Source organism: Dasypus novemcinctus, chromosome 13 (assembly GCF_030445035.2).
Source record: "Dasypus novemcinctus isolate mDasNov1 chromosome 13, mDasNov1.1.hap2, whole genome shotgun sequence".
Classification (NCBI taxonomy): domain Eukaryota; kingdom Metazoa; phylum Chordata; class Mammalia; order Cingulata; family Dasypodidae; genus Dasypus; species Dasypus novemcinctus.
In genome coordinates this window covers 56,709,708-56,734,855 of record NC_080685.1, presented here as the reverse complement: position 1 = coordinate 56,734,855, position 25,148 = coordinate 56,709,708, and the positions used below count along the sequence as shown (strand labels likewise).

The following is a 25,148-nucleotide window of genomic DNA, read 5'->3' as shown; positions in this document are numbered from 1 at the left end:
CCTTGGATCCCAGTGCCTTACTCCCACCCTGCACCTCCCTCTGCTCTGCTCTCTCTGAGCAGCTCTTCCCTCTTCTCAGCCTCTGGCCATCCTGCCCACCTAGGGGCCTGCTCGCCCTGTATACTCTTTTTCCTTCTTGGATCCCTTTTGCACTCCTCTTTCTTTGACCCCTGTAAGTTCCTCCATGCTATGTCCTCCGGCCTCATCCTGCTTTCTTTCTTCTCAGGGCTCCAGCTGTGCAGGTGGCATCCACATCACAGTTTCTAACCTCTCTTCTCAGCTTCTCTACGCCATGCCCTGTAATCACCTGAGACAGAACAATTCTCACATTGCGTCCCCCTCCTGTCCAAATCCTATGTGTACTCTGAGATCCAGCATCATACCCTCCTTTGGGAAGCCTCCCCCAACCACTGTAATAGGGGTTCTCAGTGTTCGGTCTGTAAAATGGGGACTATACTAGTGTCTGGGTAATGGACGTGGCATGAGATTGAATTGGTAAATGTTTGCAATGCACTAGAACATATACTCTCGGTGTTGAGAGTATTTTAGTCTACAGTGACGGTGGTGGACTGGGCTTCCAGGGCATGACTTAACCAGGTCCCCATCAAACATTGAACCCCTGCTCCCTTGTGTTCTTTTTCTCTTTCCATGTTCAGGTACCTCATCTTCCTACCTGAATTACCTTCTTTAGGGCAGAGACCTTTTTTAATGAGTTTTTGTCTCTCTGTCTCAGTACCTGGCATCAAGAGTGTATGTAGTAAGTGTTCAGTGCCAACAACAGCAAACACACAACAACACAACACAAAATGCAGAACAAAATCTCTAAAATCAACGAATTACTGTATATAGAGAAATGACTCAAATAGCATCTTCTCTTCTTTAAGGGTTTTACCAAAGTCCTGCCTTCTCCAGCAAAGCCTTTCAGCAACTTTTGGGTTTAAGAATTTGGTTTCTGGAGTCGACGTCTTTCCCTCCTTTATTTGACCCATCTCTCTGCTATTTTGGTACTGTTTTGGCTGATTGTAATACTATGACCTAGTTTTATCGAATGTGTGCTAGATGCCTGGCAGTGTGCTATTGTCTTCATGTGTCGTATTTTTTTTTTCTTCCCCTCCCCCTCCCCGCCCTGCTGCTTTTGCTGACTGTGTCCATTTGCTGTGTGATCTTCTGTATCTATTTCTCTTTTTGTCTTCTCTTCTCATCTTCCTCCACTAAGATTCATCGAGATTCGATCCTGGGGACCTCTGATGTGGAAAATGGTTCCCTATCGGTTGCACCACCTCAGTTCCTGGTCTCTGCTGTGCTTCACCTTGACTTTCTCTTTTATTGCATCATCATCTTGCTGCATGACTCACTTGAGTGAGCACTGGCTCACCACGTGGGTATTTGGCTTGCTGTGCGGGCACTGGCTCACCACACGGACACTCACATGGGCACTTGGCTTGCCATGCAGCACTCAGCTTGCCACATGGGCACTCGCTCGCTGTGCAGGCATTCAGCTCACTGCAGGGGCACGTGGCTCACCGTGTGGGCACTCGGCTCGCCAGGGGGGCACTGACTTGCTGTGCAGGCACACTTTCTCTTCTTCTTTTTTACCAGGAGGCCCCAGGGACTGAACCCAGGTCCTCCATATGGTAGGTGGAAGCCCTATCACTTGAGCCACATTTGCTTTCCTTCATGTGTGTTATTTTTAACCCTGTGGCAAATGAGGAAACTGAGGCTCAGATGGGTTACATGATATTGGCTCACATCTCTTGCATGTCATTTATTCTAAGCACTTCTACACAGGCTATTGCATTTAACCTTCCCAACAACCAATGTGATATATGATATTATATGCTCATATTATAGTGAGAAAACTAAGGCTCAAAGAGCCAAGGTAACTAGGCCAACACTCCATATTAATATGGAGCTGGGGTTTGAGTTTGGATCTTTCTGATTCCAAAACCCTCACGCTCCATCCTGCCCTGCCATGTATGCTCTGGGAAAGTTTACCTGCATTTTTCTGTTCTCTCCATTGGACTTTTAGCCCTTTGCAACAAGGTCTATCTTTGACTTCTTTTCTAGGTCCCCCTGGCAGGTGGTCCCAGCCTTCACATATCAGGCTCTCCAGAGATGTGGGCTATGTGATAAGAGGCAAATACTCTGGGCATTTCCCTGCTGACCAGGTCCTAGGAAGACTGAGTTTCTGTGATTTCCATCCTTTTCTCTATAATGTGGGAACCACAGGCAGGATTTGGTATTGTGCCCGTACACAGATAAAATGCCCCAGGTGGCACAAGGATGATATTTGGAAGCCAGAGTTATCAGGAGCTGGCAGTCAGCTGACTTTCAAGAAGTCGTCTTTACAATTCTCTCTCTCTCTTTCTTTCCCTGCCTGGATGGCCTAGTCACTGGCCCTGTTTCTCTTCACAGGTGTATAAGCTCCTTTATGCTTCCCGTCTGGCAGATTACGGCCTCGTGTCCCAGGCCTTGCATTACTGCGAAGCCATTGGCACGGCCCTCCTTAGCCAGGGAGAGAGCAGTCACCCTGTGCTATTAGTGGAACTCATCAAGGTGAGCTTCTCAAAGGGTTCTCTGCAGGTGTTTTATCTTCTGTGTTCAGAGAAAGCCATTGCAAAGCAGCTTAGACTCCACATTTCATCTTCTTTGAACGTGCTGTAAAATTGGAGCCAATGGCTGTCTTTGACCATGTATGCATGCGCAGATATGATAAGCAGAGACCCGACACTGTGCCCACAAAAGGATGCTATGGTGGGGAGCGGTGGGAAAAGGTACTGGAGACCAGGCGTGTGCTACCTGAGAAATTCACTCCTGCATCTGCTTTGCTGGTACAGTAAAACTACATGCTACTGTGAGCCATTCTAATTATAAAAGTGGGCTTAGGAAACATATTTTAGTGATTAAAACAGGAAACGATCCTTATTAAAATGCTTTTAAATGCATGGAATATTTTCCCACCTGTAAGGTACATTTAAGAAAGAAAACAAAAACAACAGCCTGTCGTTTCTGGGGAGGAAAACAAAAACCAGGCAGATAGTTGTTCCAATTAATTTAAGAAAAATCCATTAGCTGAGAGTAAAAAGGCAACTTACTCTAAATTTCTGTTTTGTTTTAGGCAGGGTCCTAGTGCTAGATTTGTAGCCAATAAAATCTGTGGCACCAAGTACCCGTACACTGCAATTTCTGCAAAGAGAATGATGGTTGCAAGGACCTCAGGACCAAGAATGGACAAACAGGAAAATTTTAACGTATTTGATGGTATAGAACCTTGCAACACAAAGTGGCCCCTGGACCAGCAGCATGGAAGCGTTTTAGAAATGCAGACTCTCAGGCTCCACCCAGATCTACTGAATCAGAATTAGCACTGTTACACAATCCCTGTGTGATTCCTGTGTCCCCTGAGGTTTGAGAAGCACAGGTACAGAGCAGAAAAACTAAGGGCTCCAGGAAGGGTTTCTCTTCATATTTTATTTAGAACCTAACACCAAGACTGATTAATTGTTTACGTATGTTGCAATTTGGGGAGGATATTTGCTGAATTTGCGATTTCATCGTCTTAATTTACAAGTGAGTTAAGGCTCTCTTTCCTCTTTGCCCTTCCTCTCTCCCATTGTTTGCCCATTTTTCTTATTTCACTCTCTTCTTTTCCCTCTCTTACTTTCTGCTCCCGGCCTGTCTGGAAACCTGGCACAGCTGGCAGAAAAGCTGAAGATGTCAGATCCTCTGCTTTTAGAAAGACGCCGCAGAGACGCAGACCTGGAGCCCGATTGGCTAGTGCGACTCCGGAGGCGGCGGCAGGAGCTGGAAGTGGGAGAGGTGGGAGGCCGAGGGCCGGTGGGCTGGCCCCTTCCCTCCCTTCTCTTCAGCAAGTCCCCCACCCCGACAGCCCCTCCACAGAGAGTGACACTCCCATGGTCCCCGCGGCAGTCTGGTGCTGGGAAAGCCTCCCTGCTGAGGCCTCTTTGCCCAGCTGCTCTTTCGGGCCGCCCTTGAGCTGACCCTGCCCACCCCTCTCTGAGGTCCCAGAAAATAATGTGTCATGACCATGAAAGCTTCCACATCTCTGTTAGGAACAATGGATCACAGAGGACCTGTGTCACTTTCATGTAATGTAGGGCAATTGCTTAAAAGAGTTCCGGGCCTTTCCTTTTGTTCTGACAATTGCAAAAGCTGCTGGTAGTAACTGGAGCAGTAATTGGAACCGGGCTGCCTCCATTTCCTTCCTTCTGCTCTGTGCTGAAAAAAGGAAGAGGTGGATTTTTAAAAGCACGCGCAGCCGGAACTCCCGCCATCTCCCGCACTCTCTGAGGCCCAAAGTTTAGTTCCTTTCGCTTGCCCCACCCGTCGGGAGCAGATAGATGACCTTGGTCTCCAGGCAGCTCTGCCAGACCCTGGGCAGAGCTGGGAGATTTGGGATTCCTGCTGCAAGTATCCTTTTGACCGAATTTTTAAACCACCTTGTTTTCTGTTCTCATCTTACCTGGTGTTACTTAAAAGGGTTTTACTTTATTTTAAATAGCAAAAGGTAGCTGGAGATGTTGGCAATCCTTATTCTGCTCACTTGGATATTTCGGGAGCCAGAGGAGCAACAACAGGTACATAGACCGATGAACCTGAGCTCTCTCAGCATCTGATTATCCAATATCGAACAATCTTCAATCCTTTTCCCTTCCCAGAGAGCTCTCCCCATCTGCGTCCTTATATCTGGCCCATCCTTCCAGGCACAGCTTGAACCCACCTCCTCTGCAGAGCTGCTGCAGCCCACACCGGCCCCCACACTTCTAAATTCCCACCTCATTCTAGTTTCTACTTCACAGTTCAGGTTTTTAAATACGGCGTTGCATCGTTGCATCATTTTGTTATTGAATTGTTTCACTTATGTTAGCACCTTCTCCCCAGCTAGATTGTTAAAGTGGATTATGTCTAGGGATTGTGGATTATCTGTATTTTATGTTAGAGTTAGGGATATAGGAAGCTTTGAAGACTTTTGAAAGCTTTCAGTTGCCACACCTGTGAATTCAATATACGTTTCAAAACTGTTCTCCCCAGGTCATTACCTTGCCCTGAGGGTATGCTGAGTGGTGGGCCTGGCAGGGGTTACCCCAGTGAACTCCATACCCTCTCCCCAAGTCACACCCACAGTAGGGTATGGCCTCACCTCTCCCCTTCCAGCTAATTCCCAGCTTTCACTTTCCTCAGGGATGAGCAAGGGAAGGAAGGAAGGGCGTGCCTTGGTTTCTGATGCTCGGCTTTGCGCTGTGCCACAGGATCTGTAAAGGTTAAGGGGTGGAGGAGAGCCTGTCTGGCTGCTTCTGGAGGCGGCTTGCAGCCAGGTCTCCCTCCTCCTGCTAGCCACGCCAGCAGGTGGCCCTGCCGCCCACACCTCGGATGGTCATTTTCCGCCTCCACACCTTAGCTGATTTCATCAGCACAATGTCAGAGCCAGAATTAATGACCACCAAGGTTCCTTCCTCACATGGCCTGACACTTGATGGCAGCACCATCGTCTCTGCAAGCTGATTTGGGTTTTTAATTGGAAACTTGCTAAGTTTCAGATACCCAAGTTCTTTAGACAATCCTGAGGGGGAAAGACGTAATCTGAAAAATGAAAGAGGTGTGGAGTTAGATGGGATTGTGACGTCTGCCCTCCCACCCTGCTGGTTTGAGGCTCAGCGATCATAGAAGGTAGTGAGGGAAATCATTTTGTAAACGACAAATCATGAACAGTGAGAGGTGTTCCATCCACTGCCGTGCTTTACTTGTCATCACGTGAATGGAAAACACATCGAGCGGCCTGTCCTTGTGGCTGCTTTTCAAAGAGGACCTGGGCAGGAGTATTCTTTGCATGTATGCAACCATATTTTGCTTCTCAATTCTTCCTCTTTGTCCTTAGAAAACACTGTCTACCAGGATCTTTGGGGACCTCAAGGCTACTCAGAACCCCTGGGGCACCACTCGTTCCTGTGGCCGTCGCCTGAGCCGACAGTCCTGAGCCAGCCCAGCTCACAGCAGCCCTTTCTCCCTCAGCTGGGCTCTTGTCCAGCGGGAGGAGGTGCAGGGCAGCTGGGGGCACCGGTGCCTCTTTATTCGGTTCCCGATACTCATCTACCAGGGGCTGGCAGTGGCGTGGCAGTGACAGTGGCTCCTGGAGGAGAGGGCTGGCAGGAAACCCTGCAGGCTGACCTGCCCCTTGGTGAGATGTGCCGGCTGGGTGGAAGCCTTGGGCCAGGGAGTCCTGGAGGAGAGAAAGCAGGTGTGGGGTGGGGGCTGGTAAAGACCTGATTGTTGGTGTGGGGGTGCTCATGACTGAGGGCCTACTGTGTGCCAGCCACTGTGCTGGGAGATTGCTCTCTAATGTTCCAGTCTACCTCTCTGCTAGGATGAACATAGCAAACCAAATGGCAGCTACCCTTGGATTACACCATTTCTAGGGAGAGGCTGCGGCGTGGAGAAAATACCACCTGCACCTCATATGTACTGTAGAATAGGCCAGGTCCCTCCTTTGAAGTTGCCCTGCATCCCAGAGCTGACTGTCACCAACCCCAGGCAGAGGTGTGCTCCGTCCTGGTTCCTAGTTTCTTCAGGTCCATTAGCCCCGGGACAGCAGGGGCTGAGTGTTGGTGAGCAATGCTGAGGGACGCCGGGGAAGTGCTGGAAACCAATAGAGGAAATGGACCTTAGACTTTCTAAGATAAGGTTCTGTCCAAAGCAGGAGACTCGGACTGAGGAGAAGAGAGTGGGGAATCCCTGCCTAGTGATCTACTTCCACATTGCTCAGATTTCCAAGATTCTTAAGGAAGAACCTTGGTGTTCAGATGCAGAGGTTCGGTGGCGAGCATCTCCTGGAGCGGCTGGCATTGATGGGAGCTGAGCAAGTTGCCTTCCCACTTGCTGGGATCTCCTTTGGGTTATGGGCTCTGAGCTCCAGCTGTGCTGCAATGAGGAAAGCCACGTTTAGGAGGAAGGGAAAAGGCACAACTTCAAATGACTCTATTTTTGTTTTGTGCCTCAGGGGAGAATGCTGTGTCTCAAGAAACCTTCCCGCATCCCGATGGTCAAAACATCTTTTCCAAGCCACAGGTGGGAGATAAAAGCTTTACAAGAAGCTGATGCCACCCTGTTGCTTCTGGCTTTTACCAATTGCCCCATTTTCTTAGCCACACGCAAGTTCTTCCCTCGGTGTCGCTCTGCATTGCACCAGCTCTCTCTCCCATCCCCGGGGAGTTGGGGACTAGGCAGTTTTCCTTTTACACTCACTCCCACTGCCCTGTGTCCTGGGGAGAGGGAAACATAAAGCTCTTTTTAGTTTGCTTTGTCTCACAGACCTCTGCTCCCTCTGACCTCTTCTTACTGCTGCCCTAAATGCTCACCATACCTCCCTGTCTTGGAAAGGCTCTTGATACTGACCTCTTTAATTTTTACCTTGATTTATTTCAAAGAGGGATCTACAGCAGCTGTAATAGCTCCTGCTTATGTCTTTCTCCTCAGTTAGGCTGCAAGGTCAAGGGGGTCTCCACGGCTAATTAATCATTCTACCCAGTTGTTGAGTGATTCACGCGGTCCGTCAACAAGGAACGGCATTGGTCCCAGACTTTAGATGTTCTTCAGCTTTGTCTGTTGCAGGGTTACAACATATAACTTTCTCAAGTAATAATGGGTCTATAGGCCTTAAAATTTTTAGATTACTGTTTTTCTAAAAGCAGTTTTATTGAGATATAGTCACATACCATGCAATCCATCTAAAGTATAAAATCATGGGTTTTAGTATAATCACAGAGTTGTGCGTTCATCACTATAGTCAATTTTAGAACATTTTCTTTACTCCAAAAAGAAAAACTCCACATGCCTTAGCAGTTACCTCTCAATCCCCCTATCCTACTCCGGTCCTGTTTAGCCATTAATCTAATTCTGTCTCTACAAATTTATTTATATTTATATTTTATATAAATGGACTCCTATAATATGTAGTACTTTGTGTCTGTTTTTTTTCACTTTTAAGTAGTAAGTTCTTTTTATAGAAAACTTGGAAAATGAAGGAAAGCATCATGTAAAAAATCAAACAAATATCAGTGATAATCCCACAGTCAAATATTTTGATTATTTTCTTCCAATATTTTTTTTTCTGTGTGTGTATACATTGGTTAAGGTTTTACAAAAAGCCTTTTTTCCTGCTATTTAATATTATACAAGGAGATTTTCTGTGTCATTAATAAATACGATTTTTAATATTGGTGTGATGAAACGCATTGTACGAAGGTACCATAATTCATTTATTCACTCACTTATTCACATACACTGAGTTCCTACAATGAACCAGGCACTGTTTTAGGGCCCGTGGCTACATCAGTGAGCCAGACGAGGCCTGTCCTCGTGGTGCTTACATCTAGAGCGGACATTGGAAGTAGACAGGGTGAGCATGACGGCTTTACCAGCGATGGTGGGCCGAGGAAGGCCTCTCTGTGGAGCCGCTGAGCGGAGGTGGAAGGAAGTGTGGACACGAGCCAGGCAAGTTCTAGGGGACAAGTGTAGGCAGAGGAAGCAGCAGGAGCAAAAGCCCTGAAATGGGGGCATGCTTATTACAACCACTGTCTAGAAAGTGGGGAAAGTTAGGGAGAGTGCTAAGAGAGATATAGCAAGGGACAAGATTATGGAGGGCCTGTGCTGTGGTAAAACCTCGTGTTTTAGTTGACTATCCCATATTGTTAGACATTTCCTGTGTCCTTTCTCATTCCTTCCCTCCTTCTCTTCCTTACTTCCTCCTACCCTCCCTTCCTCACTCTTCCCCTTCTTCCCTCCTTTCAGTTAGGAGAAATTCCTAGAAGGAGAGCCAGACCACCTAGGTTTGAATCCTAGCTCTAACTTTTCCTAGCTGTGTGACCTTAGACAGATTGCTTAAGCTGTCTGTGCCTTAGTCTTCTCATATGTAAAATGGGATGATAATAAGAGTACCTGCCTCATAGGACTATTGTGAGGATTAAATGAATCACTACATACAAAACACTTAGAGCAGAGCTTGGCACACAGTAAATACTAAATATTAGAATTAAAAAAAAGACTTTTTTATATAATTTGCCAAAATATTTTCTGAAAGATTGTACCATTTATATAACTATACACTTTTTCAGCAGTGCAAAATGTAAATTGTTGAGGGGTGTGGACATATTTTATTCCTTTCTTGTGCATAAATTCACCCTAGATCTCAGAGCAAGCTGGCTAGGAAATGAGCTCTAAGATAAATTAGGCCTGTTAGTTGTTGCATCCCCAGCCTTTTTGGTTTGTGGGTCCCTGTGGTGTGTTTCCTGACCCTCCTAATTTACAGCAAAGTGTTCCATACCCTGGCTTCCAGGCTTTGCCATATTTCTGGAGAGGTAGCACGGGGACAAAACTCCACGGGATAAGGCAGAATATAGGAACTGGGTTTGGGCTTGGGTTTGTCCTGAGACTTTTGGCAAATTATTTTTCACGGCTAAACCTTACTTCCTCATCAGTAAAACACGATTCCAAAGACTATCCCACGGATTTATTGAGTGGGTCAGATAAAGGAGCATATGTCTACGTGCCGTTGTAACCTGGCATGTGCTTCATGCATGTTAGTTCTCCTTTTCTTTCTTTAATTCCAGGTGCCACTGACTTCCAGAGCACGAAGTAGTTCTGAGAGTTCAGTCGAGGAGCATGAGGAGGCGTCCTCTGATGAGGCAGATAAAAAATCTCCACAAAATAGTGAACAGAGGGAAAAGCTAGGAGCCGTGACGGAGAATACAAAGGTGGAGGAACTTGTTTTTCCCTTTCCCTCCCTGCCCACCCCTTCCCAAATGGTGGCGCAGAGATGGGAATCTGGCCTTTAGTTGTGTCCCCGCCCCATCTCACCCCTCTCTCGTGGGGGTGGGATAATCTCAGGTTCGGTGGGGAGAAGCAAACATACAGGCAATGCAAAGTCCCCTTCCCCTTCCAGAGCTCCGGATTTGGCTGGTTGAGCTGGTTCAGGTCGAAGCCCGCCAACAACGCGTCCCCCACCGGAGAAGACGACTCATCGGACAGCCCCGACTCCGAGGTGCCCGCCGGGGGCGCTGGGAGCCGGCCTCTGTTTCCCAGGGCTGCCTTAGCAAAGCACACAAACTAGGTGGCTTTAAACAACAGACATGGATTTTCTGGCAGTTCCCGAGGCCGGAAGTCCAAATCAAGGTGTCGTCAGGGCCCGCTGGCTCTTGAGCCTTGGGGAGGAGCCTTCTCCCTGGCTTCTGGCGTTTGCCGGACAGCCGGGGCTTTCCTGGCTTACAGATGTAGAACTTCAATTCCTGCCTCTGTCCTGACCTGGCCTGCCCCGCAGGTCTGTCTGTCTCCTCTCCCCTCCTTCTATGGGCACCAGTCCTACTGGATTTAGGACCCACCCTGCTCCAGCGTGACCTCACTTTTACTTAGTGCCATCTGCAATGATCCAGTTTTCAAAGAAGGTCATGTTCCCAGGTCCTGGGCCTGAAGGCTGCCAGTTCAGCCACAACAGGGCCTTGCCAAGGACGTTTCCTCAGCTCCTCAGAGGGCCTCGGCCTGGCCTCTGGCTCTACCCCAGTGTGAATGAAAACAGGTTTTGCAATGGAAGATTGTGGGAAATAAACAGGTCCGGCAAGGCAAAGGCAGATTATGAAAGGTCTTAAAAGCTGCAGTGGAGAAATTTAACTTTAGAGAGCCAGCAGTAGGGAGCTAATGTGGATTTCTGAGCAGAGGAGAGGCACGAGGAAGGAGGTGCTTGAGGGAGCGTACCCCAGGACTGGTTGCTGGGGGAGCCACAGTTGTGGGTACTGTAGGGACACATGCAGGCTGGCATGAGTTCTTTTGCCACCAACCCTGCCTTTCTTTCTCCAGGAAGCATTCTAAATTCAACTGTCCCTTTTGCAGGAGACCCTCTGCACATCTTCCCTGCAGACCAGCCCGGGCTCCTCACTGACCCCTCCCCCTGAGTCCCAGCCTCTGCCTGGTGGCAGCCCCTTCTCCAGGCACACAGGTACCACCAACCTCATGTCCCCTGGGCTGCCTGTGGTCTTCTCAGCTCTCCAGGGGGGTGTCCTCTGGGGATGGGGACTTATGCAAACTGAGCAAAGAAAACGCTGTGACTTATTGCTTTTTTAGGTGGGGGCCATGCTCAAGGATCCGTGTCTGGTGCAGGAAAAGCCAAGGGTGTTGGGATCGAAGGCTCGCCAGGGCTGGAGGTGAGCAGCCCTTGGGCTCGCGCCTGGAACCCCACAGATGTCTGCCATGTGTGAGGACTGGAGATTCAGGGAGAGCTGGAGGTGCCACCCCATGAGGAAATGACTGGTGGGAAATACAGGGAAAGCTTCCTCAGGTGAAGTCTGGAGAATTGCCTGTTTTCCTTCCCAGTAGAAGTCAAAATTCACCAGTGTCCTAGGTGTAGTAAATTCCTGATGGATTGCCCATGCTGGTATGGATTTTATCCCAATTGCTATGAAAACCTTTTTGTTTCTCACAGCCTAGTTGGAGCAATCTTGTGATATTGTAGGCCTTTCAAAGACTATGTTACTTTTTATGATGATGTCGATATAGTTTATTGTGGGTTTTTTCTTCTATCTTGCTCCAGGAGCCATGGCACTTGAGCCTCTGCTTTGCCACCCCAGACCCTGGATGGGCTGTGCTCATTTAAACCATATTTATTTGCTTGAGGTTCCCTAAGTCCTATCAAGAAACTCTTCCTGTCTGCTTCTCTTGACCAAAGTTGATGCAGAAAAGCCCTTGACATTCTAGAATCTGGCAAGCGGTGACTGATAAGAATTAAACATTTTTTTTTTGCATCATAGGGTGTTTCCTCTGAGCTCTACTCCAACCCTGGGGTTCTGCTTCCTCCACTCCCCTTGAAAGGGGCTGTTCCTCTCTACAACCCTTCTCAGGTCCCTCAGGTAAGGAAGCTCTGAGGAGGATGGGTTAGGAGCACAGGTTTTGGATTAAGGAGAGCTGGATTTATAATTCCTGGCTATGTGAGCTCTTGAGAAATTACGTAACCTCTCTGAGTTTCAGTTTCTTCATCTGTGCTATGGGGCTTAGTAGTAGCTACCTCACAGAGTAGGCAAATGGGATAAAGTATGCAAGGGACCTGGCATACAGTAAATGATCAATAAACATAGCCATCAACAGTATTGCTCTTGGCCTTTAGGAGGCGTTGAGGTTTTGGGAGACCATTGGTATTGGCCTCAGTGGTGTGGGCTTGTCACTCTTCCCGCCTGGGGTGAGAGTGGCATTGTGAACTTGGAGAGAAGCTAAGCTCCCTTCTCAGTGACCTGGGGTAGACTCCGCTCTTTTTTTTTTTTTTTAAGATTTATTTATTTATTTATTTCCCGCCCTCCCCTGGTTGTCTGTTTTCTGTGTCCACTTGCTGCGTCTTGTTTCTTGTCTGCTTCTGTTGTCGTCAGCGGTACGGGAAGTGTGGGCGGCGCCATTCCTGGGCAGGCTGCACTTTCTTTCGCGCTGGGCGGCTCTCCTTACGGGGTGCACTCCTTGCGTGTGGGGCTCCCCTATGTGGGGGACACCCCTGCGTGGCGGGGCACTCCTTGCGCGCATCAGCACTGTGCATGGGCCAGCTCCACACAGGTCAAGGAGGCCCGGGGTTTGAACCGCGGACCTCCCATGTGGCAGATGGACGCCCCAACCACTGGGCCAAGTCCGTTTCCCCAGACTCCGCTCTTAATAAACCATTCGTCCTCCCTCTTGATAAATTTCTTTTCACCATATTTAAGGATGAAGGTGGATAGTTAGAACAGGACCATTAGAAGTCAGTTGCTTCCAATGTCGAGATGAAGTATTCTAGACAGCTCAGTCCCTCCAGGCATTCTAGGAGCTCTAACCTAGGGTAATATTTTTTCCTTCTTTTCCAGCTCTCCATGACTACTAGCCTGAATCGGCCAAATCGCTTGGCTCAGCGCCGCTATCCAGCCCAGCCGCGATGAGAATAGCTACCCGTCCCAGGCTGGTCTCCTGGGAGTGTGACTGTGTGTTGCTCCTATTTTCTTAATCTCCCAACCTCTCTGCCATTTTCTCTGCCTCAAAACATTTGTGCTAGTCTGGTGCCTCCCTGAGCACTTAGAAGGCAAGGAGACAGGGTCTTCCTAGATACAGCTCAGTCCAGTCTCTTAAGATTAGCATCAGAACAATGGAAATTATTTTGTCAAATAGAAAAGCTGGGTATGCTAGCAGACTGGAAGTGAGCAGAATGGCATGGCAGCAGCACTTAGGGTAGTGGTTTGACATTGTCAGGAAAGTTAGAGCCCTAGGATTGCCACTGGTCAAATCAAGGAGCTACCACTGAGCTCTGTAGCAGGAAATCACTGGGGTGGGGTAGGCTCAGAGCAATAGGCTAGACCAACTTTGGCTCCTGCCCCAGTCTCAGTTATAGACCCATATGTGGTTCTAGTTAGCAAAGTTTTTAACTGAAACTTGATTATTGCTTCCCTTCATAATTCTCTCTTCAGTGACATTTCAGCAATTTCTCTCTCCATCCAAGTTTTGTGCACATTTTCTATGTGGTGTAGATTAATTATATTTCTCTCACTTTCTTAGCTGGTCCTATTTTTTCACTTTCTGGCATCTGGCTATCAAGTTAGATTGCTGTAGGCATCATATTGTCATGGTAACTACTGAAACTAATGATGCAGATGGATGGAACATCAGTATAATAACTGATGGAAAATGTTTCCTAAAAATTCATCCCTTCCATCAGAGGGGAGAAATGAGTGCCTAATATTAATACCTCCTTTCCTACCTCAGGCCTCTGCAAATTGATGTTTGGAGGGTCACGGGAGCAGAAGGAGGAGGGGGACATCTTGGAAATTTCCATTTCTCCTTTCAAACCCAAAATAGGAATGACTCTTGCTGTTTGTCAGATTTGCTGAAAATTGCTCCTCACAAAGAACATTTTTTGTATGTGTAATTGTACATACAGGTTTTGTACTTTAATGTACTATGGTTCTGACGTTGATAGCGATTAAACCCAGATAATTTTATAGCAAATGCTTGTCTCTGGCTGATTTTTGCAGAGACAGAAAGTGCATTTAGTGGTCTCTTCTCTCAAATCTTTCTAATAATGGTTTCATTGTGTGATCAGGTGTGAAGAGCTGGAAAATGCCCTTTATTAATGACAAGTTCAGGAATCAAGCCTCTTCATTTCCAAGACAACTCTGATGTTATTATTTATTTCAACTTTAAAAAATATGGACAAAATTGCCTCTGACACAAATTAGTCTCTTCATTAAATATTTCATATTCTGTTCCCTTGAAAGTTTATTCACTTCTCAGATTAAATTTTGAAATGCATGCAAAGGGTTTTAGCACGTAGAAGGCCTCAGTGAATGCTGTCCCCTTTTTCGCTTTAGAAGCTGCTGCCCCTCCAGGTTGGTATGCTGACACCCAGTGGCAGGACTATGGCAGCAAAATGTGAGTTTCACAGGAGCCAAATGGCCTAGATCCTTTGGCAAGGTTACTGTGATGGTTTGAAGCTGTATGGACCCCAGAAAGTGCCCCGTATGTTCCTAAAGTTAATCTATTCCTGTGGGATCCGTTCTAAGGAGGCTCTTTTGGTGAGTAGGATCCTAACTTAAGATGTGACCTACCTCATTCAGGATGGGTCTTAATCCTCTTACTGGAATCCTTTATAAGAGAACGAAATTCAGACAAAGAAAAAGAAAGCCATGGAAGAAGAGGCTGAAAGCAACAAAACTTGGAAGAGAAACCAGCAGACCCTGCCATATGCTTTGCCATGTGACAGAGGAGTCCAGGTTCACTGGCAGCAGGTCTTCAGAGAGAAAGCAAGCAGAGACTGATAATGCCTTGATTTGGACATTTTTCTTAGCCTTGAAACTGTAAACTTGTAAACTAATAATTTTCTATCGTTACAAGCCAACCCACTTTATGGTATCTTCTTGAGCAAACTAGAACATTTCCTATCCTTCCTATGCTTCAGTTTCCTCATCTATACAATAAGGATAATAATAACACTACCTACCTTATAAGGACATCACAAGAATTAAATGAATCAAACTCTTAGAAAAATTCCTGGTAGATGATAAACATGATATGTTTTTCTTTTTTTTATCCACGCCGCCCCCCCCATGGCTTTTTGCTTGCTGTTTGCTCTCCATGTCCATTCTCTGTGCATTCTTCTGTGTCTGTATTTATTTACTTATTTATTTCTCCCCCCCTGCCATGGCTTGCTTGTTGTCTAGTCTCTGTGTCCATTCGCTGTGTGCTTTTCTGTGTTTTTTTGCTTGTCTCCCTTTTTTGTTGCGTCATCTTGCTGAGTTGGCTCTCCGGGGTGCTTGCGGGCCGGCGGCACTTTGCAGCGCCCAGGCCGGCGCCTCACCACAACATGCAGGTGAGCCTGCCTTCACAAGGAGGCCCTGGGAAGCGAACCCAGGGCCTCCCATATGGTAGACGGGAGCCCAGCTGAATGAGCCATAGCCTCTTCCCCATGATATGTTTTTTAAAAAAATTTACTTAATTATTTAACTGTGGATTTTCATTCTTGATATAGATATATAACGGGAAAAAAATACATGCTTGTGTGTCCTTGTTGCCAAGCCAGTTTCTCTTCCTCCATCCTGCATGGATGCTAGGCCATGGGCCTTAGTGCTCCTGGGAAGAATTACATAGGGAAGTCCTCCCTGAAACAAAGCAGCACATAGAAGAGGGACCTGGGGGGCCAAACAGGAAGACAAAGAAGTCAGATGCCTCTGTGCTCACCCGGCGCCTGTGTGGATTACCCATGGAAAACCAGTGGGCTCTACAGTAGGCAACACAGCATGCCCTGAGCTTATTTACTTCCCAGGCAAAGGAATACACACCCAAGAATAAGTTTTCTGAAGGGGAAAAGTCAGGGGGTTTTAGACAGTAGTAAGGGAGGATTTCATGGTGGTCACGCCAATTCATGAATGAAAGCTTGTCCATTAACCTGTATATGGTTGGGTAGAACAAGTCCCATTGTTCATTGGTCAGGGAAGAGTCTTTGGTCAGGTCCAGTAAGGGTCCCATGGGCTGGGGTCGCTCAGAGTTCTTAACTCTATCAGCTTTGGCTGAATGATGGTGGTGGAGATTGCTCAAGGTTCCTGGGCATTTAACAGTTTCAGGTGGTTAAAACCAGTTGTGGTAAGGCAGAACAAATACAGCTGCCAGAGGAAAAGATCCCATTTCCAGGGTGGAATTGTGGGGAAGTAGAGCAGTTCTGATAGAAGAAGCATAGCTAGGAGTGGGGGACGATGGCGGACTGACAGTGTTGGGCCCCGGGGGAGAGGCTGGGAGCGGCTGCAAGCCTGGAGGAGAAGCTGACGTTGGGCTCGGCAACTTGTCCCACATGGCTCGGGAGCCATAGCGGCTCTCCTGGGCGGCTGTCCTGAGCCATGAGCTGATCTGTGACCTAAGACAGAGCCCCTGGCTCCCTGAAGTCTGGTCCAACGTGGACTCCATCACGGGGCGATTGCCCAGGGTCCCAGAAGGCCAGAAGAGACCAGTCATTCCCTGGTAGATGCCAGGTCAGGGCTGGGCCAGACCAGTTGCCTGCAAGGAACAAGATACACCATAGAGCTCACAGGCCCTCTTTCCCACTGCTATGAGCCTTTTTGGTGAGGAGGAATGAACAGTACTCAGTCTATCTCAAAGAAAAAGGAATTACCAGAGGACACTACTTAAAAGAGAAAGTCTGAAATATTATTAATTGGCAAGTTTGTTTTTTGCCCCTGCTCCTCAGTGGGATGGAGAGCTTGGAACATAGCTCAGTTATAAGAAATAAAGAAGATACATTTTCTTGAAAAACTGAATAGTAGTGTGCAAATTTGTGATCCTGCTATATGCATGTCATTTAAAATTTATATAAAGACATTTAAACTTAATATTCAGTAATTTGAATGGGAACATAACTTTATCACATATCACCACTGCAGCCTTCTATCTAATCTCCTAAAATGGCTATAAAAAAGTCAGTGAGCCATTGTTCCTCAGTCACCTCCCAGTACTGCCCTTTCAGTCCTAACTCAAGCTTCAGGTTGCTCAGGTTCAAAGCCTCTGCTAACTATGTTTTGACCTAGAAATCTTCTTTCCCTTTGGTCTCTTCCTCTGAGCAACCAAGAAAAGGATGCTGCATCCACTTCTGCACCAAAATCAGAATATTTTTCTACCTACATTCTTATGCGTGAAATGAGTTATAGGTGTGTGATTTGGATCTCTCCACTCATAGGAGTTTCTCTGGCATCCCCACCCCTACCCCGAGAATGGAGTGGAATCCTTTCCCCCCTCTTCTGGTTGTGATCTTCAGCTGGGAATTGCAAATAGCATGATCTGTACACAGTAGGATGTTAGGTACTTAGTTGAGGTTGCCCCTAAACATGGCCTCAAATGAAGGGCTCCTCTTTTGAAGTGCTCATACCTGCACACCCTTCATTCAGGTACTTCAGAAATGGCCTTTTAATGAGATTTAAAGTTACCTGAGTGTGCAATAACAGCATATTAAATGTTTTCATTATAATCTCACTCTGTCGAGGTCGAGGAATTGTGCTTTCTGTATTTGCTTTTTGTATATTTATATCTTTAGGTAATAATACTTCTTTGGAACGAAGTCCATAGCAGTGTAACTCAAACTCCACTGGTCTGTGCAAACTGTGTGTTTTTTCCATGTGAGACGCTTTCCTGTCCTGGCCCTTACCCATTGTAGAGAAAGCCAGTTAGCCATTTGTTTGCTTGTTTGTTTGTTTTTAAAGAATCTCAAGGGAAGGCGATTCCTTGGCATCCTTGGATGTTTAGGCCTAGAATTTCACATTCTCAAACATTAGGAGGTTATTCCTGATACTTTATACCTGTTATCACTCATGTGGCTCTCTCAGACTCTTAGCTGGTCCTCTGGTGGAAAACAGCTGTTCACAACCACCTGTCCCTGGAACTCTCACACTCTGGAAGGCCATTACAACATGGGTTTTCTTTGTGTAGACTTGGGTAATAACCAGCTAAATGTGTGGAGTCTATTAGCACCTACCATGGCCAGATTTTCTAAGTTTCAATAACATTAATAATAATAAAATTTGTTGATTGCTTACTTTGTGTCAGGCATTATAATAGACATTCTAATGAAGTATATAGTATTATATTTTAACATATTATCAATGGGGAATCTTTATACTCAAGAGAGACGTTAACTTTCCCAAGGTTACACAGCTAGGAAGGGTCACGCTGGAATTAGAATCCAGGTGATTTCAAAATGTGGGCTTGTAGCCACATTGCCCTTGGGCATATGTACGCACCTTCATTTATTCATCACATAGTAGTCGAATGATGTGTCAGGTATTGGATTGGTTTCCAAACAAAAATGGCTTTGACACTTAAAATACAGTCTACAGGGGGAGTCAGACTTGTAAACATAGATGTTACCATGTGATGTGAGAACTCAACCTAAAGCTATGCAAAGAGAACTTTGTATCTTGATAGCTCTTATAACATAGGGATTTCATATATTTATTTTCATATTAATATATGAATATTCATATATATTTCATGTTTTTGGAAAATATTTAATATGTTCAAGCTGTACCACCTCTTATAGGTTAAGGCCAAAGTTAAGTTCACTGTTAGCTGTTTAGAATAATTAACATTCTGTTTTGGCATATCTGTTGGCCAAAGTTTAAAGAGAGATTGCTATATGGAGGATGCCCATGAGGTCTGAAGGAACAAGAGGAATAGAATACCCTGCTCACAAATCCGTCTTTCTTATCCATGGAGAAATGGCATCTGAAAGGAGGTTAATCTGATTTAGACTTGCCAAACAGCCATAAGAGAATCCCTCCTTGCTTCTTTCTGGCCTTTACAGGACTCTAAGCCAGGAAAAGACCATGAATATTGCAGGCAAAATCATCAGAAGGGAAGAACCAATGTGGGGAGCGTGTGTGACATTTTCTGTGCACACATAGGTGGGTGCATCTCATAAGGATCCTTTCAGAATGGGATGTGTCTCCTTTCTCCAAAGCTCTACTCCCAGCCTCTTTATTTATTTATTTAAAGATTTATTTTTTATTTATTTCTCTCCCCTTTCCCCCTACCTCCCAGTTGTCTGCTCTCTGTGTCCATGTGCTGTGTGTTCTTCTGTGACCACTTCTATCCTTATCAGCAGCACCGGGAATCTGTGTTTCTTTTTGTTGCATCATCTTGTTGTTGTGTCAGCTCTCTGTGTGTGCAGCGCCATTCTTGGGCAGGCTGCACTTTCTTTCACGGTGGGTGGTTCTCCTTACAGGGCACACTCCTTGCGCGTGGGGCTCACCTACATGGGGGACACTCCTGCGTGGCAGGGTACTCCTTGCATGTGTCAGCACTGCTCATGGGCCAGCTCCACATGGGTCAGGGGGGCCTGGGGTTTGAACCGTGGACCTCCCATGTGGTAGGCGGATGCCCTATCCATTTGGCCAAGTCCACTTCCCGACTCCCAGTCTCTTTATTTCCCCTTCTTTAAAATTACTCTTGACTCCTAAGAGAGGATTAGCCAAAGAGCCTCTCCATTAAGCATCTTCCAAGTTACTACTATTATGAAGACTTTCATGGATTCCCACTTACCAGAATAGGATGTAACAGGTCCTGGGTTGGCAAATCCTAACGTGGCAGGAAAATTTTAGCTGTTTTTATGTTCTCCCAGACTGGGTTCTTTCATATCGAAGAACTTGAGTTTTAAAATTTGTTTCTGAATTTTAAGAGTCCATTTTGGAATACAAAACATGATCACTGTTTTTTTTTTTCATTGGTTTTGTGTTCTAAACTCATGCTTTGGGATCACAAGGAGACCTCACTGCCCTGAGTAGGACTAATTTGAGTTTTGGGCTTCAAGATTTCATTCCCACTTCTTTCAGTAGTTGGATGAAAGTCTTGTCATGAATTAAAACCAAACTGCCTATAATTATGGCTACTTTCTGTAATTTTTCTGCTTCTCTTTGCAGGTAACAACAAAAAACCAACATCCAAGTACACAACTGCCATTAGTAGTACCGATAATTCACATCAGTTATTTTGAGTTGGTATCCAGCCACAAAGTTTGCTTTGTGCAACAGATATATTACTAAAAAGTTGCAGATACATTGAAATTTGCTAAATCAAATCAGATTTTAAATGCACTGGAGTAGCTTGCAATTTAAAGGTAATTGAGGTTAAAACTTTAGACTGATTTTCAAAGAAAACAATTTCCAATTTGTTATTTTAGAGGCAGGCTTTGTAGTCTTGGGGAAGATGTAGTAAGAATGAGAAGACTTTGAGTTCTAGGCTCACATCTCCCACTAGCTAAATTGGTAACTTTAAGTAAGATAATTGACTCTTTCAGTGCCCCAGACTTCTCAGCTATGAAAACTTGGGATTCATTCAGTCAACGAAGTTTACTTAGGACCTTCTATGAGATAAATAGATGAGAGCAAAGTACTTGCTCTCAAAAAGCTCACAGGCAAGTTGGGAGACTAATACATGGCCACATACAGCCCAGGGTAGTTACTGGTTTGGGGGCTATGGGCAGATCATGGCAGTACCTGACTGTGCTACCAAGGAAGAAGTTTATTGGGGAAGGTTCTGTAGGAGGTAACTTTATAGATGTTAAAAACACGGCCCAGAAAGGCTAATCAATTTCCCTAAATTTCCTTAATTAAGTTCTACTGATTTGTATGCTGATGATATTTTCCTCTGAAGATGAGAATATCATTTAAAATGTAAAGCTTTTTATTCTGACATTAAGGGTGAGTTCATAGTAATAAAAACACCAATAATAATAGCTGTGATTTTGTACCAGGCATTGTTTTAAGAGTTTATATGTGTTTATTTTTTAAATTTTCTTATTATCCCAATAAAGTAGGTATTTTGAAGAAATTGAGGCCTGGTGTTTAAGTAACTTTCCCAGTTTTATAAAGCCAATGATGGAAGTATATGTGCTAGGTGTTTGCTATATGTTGTCTTCTTTAATCTTTAAAACAACTAGAAAAGGCAGTTTTATTAGTCTGACTTTACAGATGAGGAAATGAAGGCAAAGAGCTTAACTTCTCCCAAATCACATGTCTAATGAGTGGAGGAATTAGGATTTGAACCTATGCAGTTTGGCGTCAGAGCCCACATCCTTACTTCCATGTTCACTAAGTTTATAGTAGGTGTACCTGACCAGAAGCCCAAGCAGGGTCCCTGAACTGTCTCAGCTAGAGTGATTCTCTATGCTCTGTTTCTCATCTATGACTGAGGGATATTATTTATTACTGCAAGTGTTTATGTATATGTCTATTTTTCCTGTTAGACTTGTGATTTCTGAGGGACAGGGACGATGTAATTCATTCATCTTCATGTTTTCAGCATCTAGTGCCTGTACTTAATAAGAGCGCAATATTCAAAATAGAACTGAATGAATGAATTTCCCATCATGTGAACATCATGACTGCCAACAAGAGAATGTCCGGAGATTATTTCTGGCTTAGAGGTAGCCATGCAGGATCTTCTTGCTGTTAGAATTTGATCCATCTCGGCATCTTTAGAAGCCAATACAATTCTTGGTATATGTAAGTGCTAAAAAATATCTATATATGACTGGATGGATTAGTAAGGGAGGCAAGGGGTACAAGCGACAGCGTCATTGTAGCTTCTGAGAAACTGCCCTTGAGAGAAATGATAGAAAGGAAGAGGTAGACCAGCGCTCCCTACAGAGATCCCCAGGCCCTCAGCTCTCTTAGCAGCTGATGGAAGGTGGTGTCCTGTTTGAGGTCAAGGCAAGTGACGTCCTGCATTTACAACTCCTCATTTGACCCTCAGGGGCACCTATTTCTGGCAGAAGCATTTCTTGGTTTTAAAAGGTATTTCACCCCTTTACAATCTGTGTAATTGCTATTGGAATGCTTTGGCCCGGTAGTATCTTAATTAGGTCAGATTTGTTATACCAAGGCTTTAACTTAATGCTGTATTTGCAATTCTAAGGCTCCTTACTCTCTGGCACTGCCAGGAAATATTCTTATTTGCTAGACGTGGGCATACCCTGACCCAGAGCAGGTTTGTGCACTCTTCTTGGGAGTGGGGAAAGGGTGTCTGGGAGCTAGTCAACAGTCACACATGTGAACCAGGAGGATCATCCAAGCCCGTCTAGGAAGAAAATCCTGTCTCTAAGCTGCCCTGCTCCAAGTATTGCTTGGATAATTGCAGGATCCCAGGCTCTTCATAGTTAGTTAAATTATATAGTTTTGCTCTCCGTGAGTTTAAAAAAAAAAACCCTTTTTATTATCTGCCTTTTAACAAGCAGAACACGCCTAGAGTTACACCCATCCTCTTCCCCACCATGCCACCCCAATAATGAGAAGTAAGCCATCTGCCAAGAAAACAAACATAATATAAAAATTACACAAATACATAATCCCCAACCCAGAAGGGAGGGAGCAGCTGCCACCTGGTACCAAACAGAAAACAGTTTAATATTTATCCAGAAGAGAATGTCCCCCAAAGGCTGTAATTCCTTTGTGGGGTGGGAGAGGCAGTGAGGTCAGCCCTGTCTAAATAGGGGAATGGCAGAAATCAGTTCAGCGAGTGCAGTTTTGGTGTCCCTCGTCACAGAGTGCACCCAAGGAGACATCAGTCTGTCACTGGGCAGGGGAGAGGTGGGGGGAGAAAGGAGGTAATTGGATTTGAGCTTCCCCGGGGATCTTTCCTCCAGTTGGAAGTGTAGCTAGAAAAATATGGAAAAGAGCCCTTCCTAAAGCAGGGTAAATTGGGGCTCTTGCCCGGGCCTTGGGCAGCTGTGCCCAGGAGATTTGAAACCCTGCCCTGGATATAACATTTCAGACAAGCCTCTTTTCTAACTCTTCATCTGGTCCTGGATTGGAATGAAATTTTACTTCCCTTGCTTGAGAAATGCACTTTATGCTGCCTTGATCACCTCAGGACTTGCACTGATTTATATATAACTCCTATCTAATTTCTTAATCAAATGCTTTCTGAGTGAGTAGATATTCAGTTATTAGAAACAGCGCAATGCACGAGAGCTAGTCAATCTTCCATTTTATTGATAAATTGGAATGTTAAAACAACTATGGCAGTCGACATAGCAGTTCTTTCTAAGAAAGCAGCAGTTTACAGAGCTGTGTAAATCAGAAGTGTCCTTAAACTGTGGTTGGGGAGACATGATATGGCAAAATGTCTACCAATAAAGTGGAGCATTACAGCAAATTACCCAGTTTATACATGCAGGCAAAGCCTTGTTTCTCATGCCATGTTTGAGAGCCAATAAAGCTTGCAAATGTGATGGGAGCCACCATTTCTGCCTCTGTGCAGCTGTTTATCAGCAGCTTTTTAACACATTTTCACATATTAATGAGGTGGCATAGCAGTTCCAGAATTAGAACAGTGGGATGTATCATTGTCTGCCTTATCTGAAGATATGCCTGCTGTCAGCATTGCTATCAGGATGCGTACATGGAAGAGGAGAATTTTGGTGGGTGCAGCACGTGCACACCACCCCTCCTTTCCTATGCCCCCAACCCCCTCACCTTCTGCCCAAACTTGGCAGCCCGGTCACTGCTGTTTGCAGATCTTCCTGCACTTTACAACGTTGTCTCCTTGTTTCATGAGTTGTGGGTCAGTAGGGCTTGAGAATTCTTTGTTTTCCCATCAACCCAATATTTAGTAAGTATTCCATAAATGCTGAATGAATGGATGAATGAGTGAATGGTCAGGAGATGGATGAAAGTGTTTGTTTCCTCAGAGACTGCCCTTCTCAGGCATAGTCTACCAGTCACTGCCACTTCAGGAACAAAATAGATTTGTGGCCTAGCTTTTTTTGAATTTGCCTACAAATGGTAAAATAGCAAATGGAATCTCATTCCTAAGAGCTGTCACAGACCTTAAGAAGCATTTAACCCAGTGATTTCCAAACACAGGTCTGCAGTTGGTGCCAAACATTGCAAAGCTTTCACCAGTCTGCAGGGAGATGAGGAAAATAAGGACAGTGTAATGGGTTATTTGCAGGGCTTACCAAGTTTCCTGTTTCAATTCTGAGATTAGGCCCTTCTACTTCATTTGGAATGAAAACGCCCTTTCTTTTATAAAATGCTGGAAATAATAAATGATGAATTTTTTATTTACATGCCTTTACTTGATCCCTGAGTCCCCCACCTTTTTTCAGGGGGAATATTTATCAGAGAAAGGAGATGTGGTCTTGGAGGTGTGTCTAAGCAGAGTCTCCCTGCCCCTCCCCCCCATTTCATACCAACTATAACCCCCAAAGTCTGGAATGACTGATTTAACTCATCTCTCTCCTTTTGAAAAGAATTCGCTGAAACCACCTGTTGACCTTAAGTGAGTCACTTGGCTGCGAAAAGAATTAGGTCATTTCAGTAATTGATGAGATGCTTCAAGTTCTTCAAGTACTTTTCTGCCTTGTCTTTTCAGAGCAGGATCCAGCTGGGTCACATCCTTGTAGTAAGGCCATGACTAAGCTATAGGCTTGTTCTTAAGTCCTGTCACAGGGTCAGTCTCAATAACAGGAGAGCACAGAGGCCCAGTTCCTAATGTCTGATGTGTTCTCTTCTGCTGCTGCTCAAGTGGCTGTTTTGTCTTTAGACAGAACTTATATGTGCCCTGACTATGTAATATAAGTGCTTCTCTGAACTCTGATAATTCTAGTTAGCTTGAAGGTGAAAAATAGAGACTCTGCTTAGATACAGTTAGTCATGTCTCTTTTCTCAGAGTTCCCACAGCTCTTGTTATCCCCGTCACACAACATAGCCCTTGTTTAAACATTGACTTCTGTTTTCTGTTTCATATTCGCAAGCCTTATCTCCTGTAAAGAATGGAAACACTCCACATGACTCCTGTTATTAATTGATAAGCTTTTTTTTTTTTGGTAAACTCAATATTTTCTATGGACCATTGGCCACTACTGGTTCCCTCATATATCGGAAAGATTGGAGATTCAGCTGACGTGGTTTCCAGCCCCAGCTCCATGACTGATGGACCACAAGATTATGAGCTAGTGCTGAGTGGCTCCACCTGGATCCCCGCTGCTAAGAGAGAATAACGGTACTGACCTGCCTCATGGAGAGAGTTGTATGCATTAATTGCTTAATGATGCAAATGCTCTTTGAGAATATACACAATGAAGGTTATCATTATGGTTAATA

General features: G+C 45.3%; 1 protein-coding gene across 10 annotated transcripts in view; it reads left to right on the top strand.

Moving 5' to 3' along the window:
• Nucleotides 1-14,270, top strand: part of SEC16B (SEC16 homolog B, endoplasmic reticulum export factor) — a 62,153-nt gene extending 47,883 nt beyond the window's left edge. For 9 of the 10 annotated variants that reach the window (XM_058310172.2, XM_058274779.2, XM_071207579.1 and 6 more), the window contains 11 exons: nucleotides 2,416-2,556; nucleotides 3,697-3,819; nucleotides 4,523-4,598; nucleotides 5,897-6,196; nucleotides 7,016-7,083; nucleotides 9,624-9,767; nucleotides 9,956-10,054; nucleotides 10,897-11,002; nucleotides 11,128-11,207; nucleotides 11,811-11,909; nucleotides 12,882-14,270. In XM_058310172.2, coding sequence (XP_058166155.1) covers nucleotides 2,416-2,556; nucleotides 3,697-3,819; nucleotides 4,523-4,598; nucleotides 5,897-6,196; nucleotides 7,016-7,083; nucleotides 9,624-9,767; nucleotides 9,956-10,054; nucleotides 10,897-11,002; nucleotides 11,128-11,207; nucleotides 11,811-11,909; nucleotides 12,882-12,953 — 1,308 coding nt within the window. In that variant the 3' untranslated portion in view covers nucleotides 12,954-14,270. The remainder of the gene's footprint in view (nucleotides 1-2,415; nucleotides 2,557-3,696; nucleotides 3,820-4,522; nucleotides 4,599-5,896; nucleotides 6,197-7,015; nucleotides 7,084-9,623; nucleotides 9,768-9,955; nucleotides 10,055-10,896; nucleotides 11,003-11,127; nucleotides 11,208-11,810; nucleotides 11,910-12,881) is intronic. The other variant, XM_058310173.1, reaches the window with a different exon arrangement.
• The last annotated feature ends 10,878 nt before the right edge of the window (nucleotides 14,271-25,148 follow it).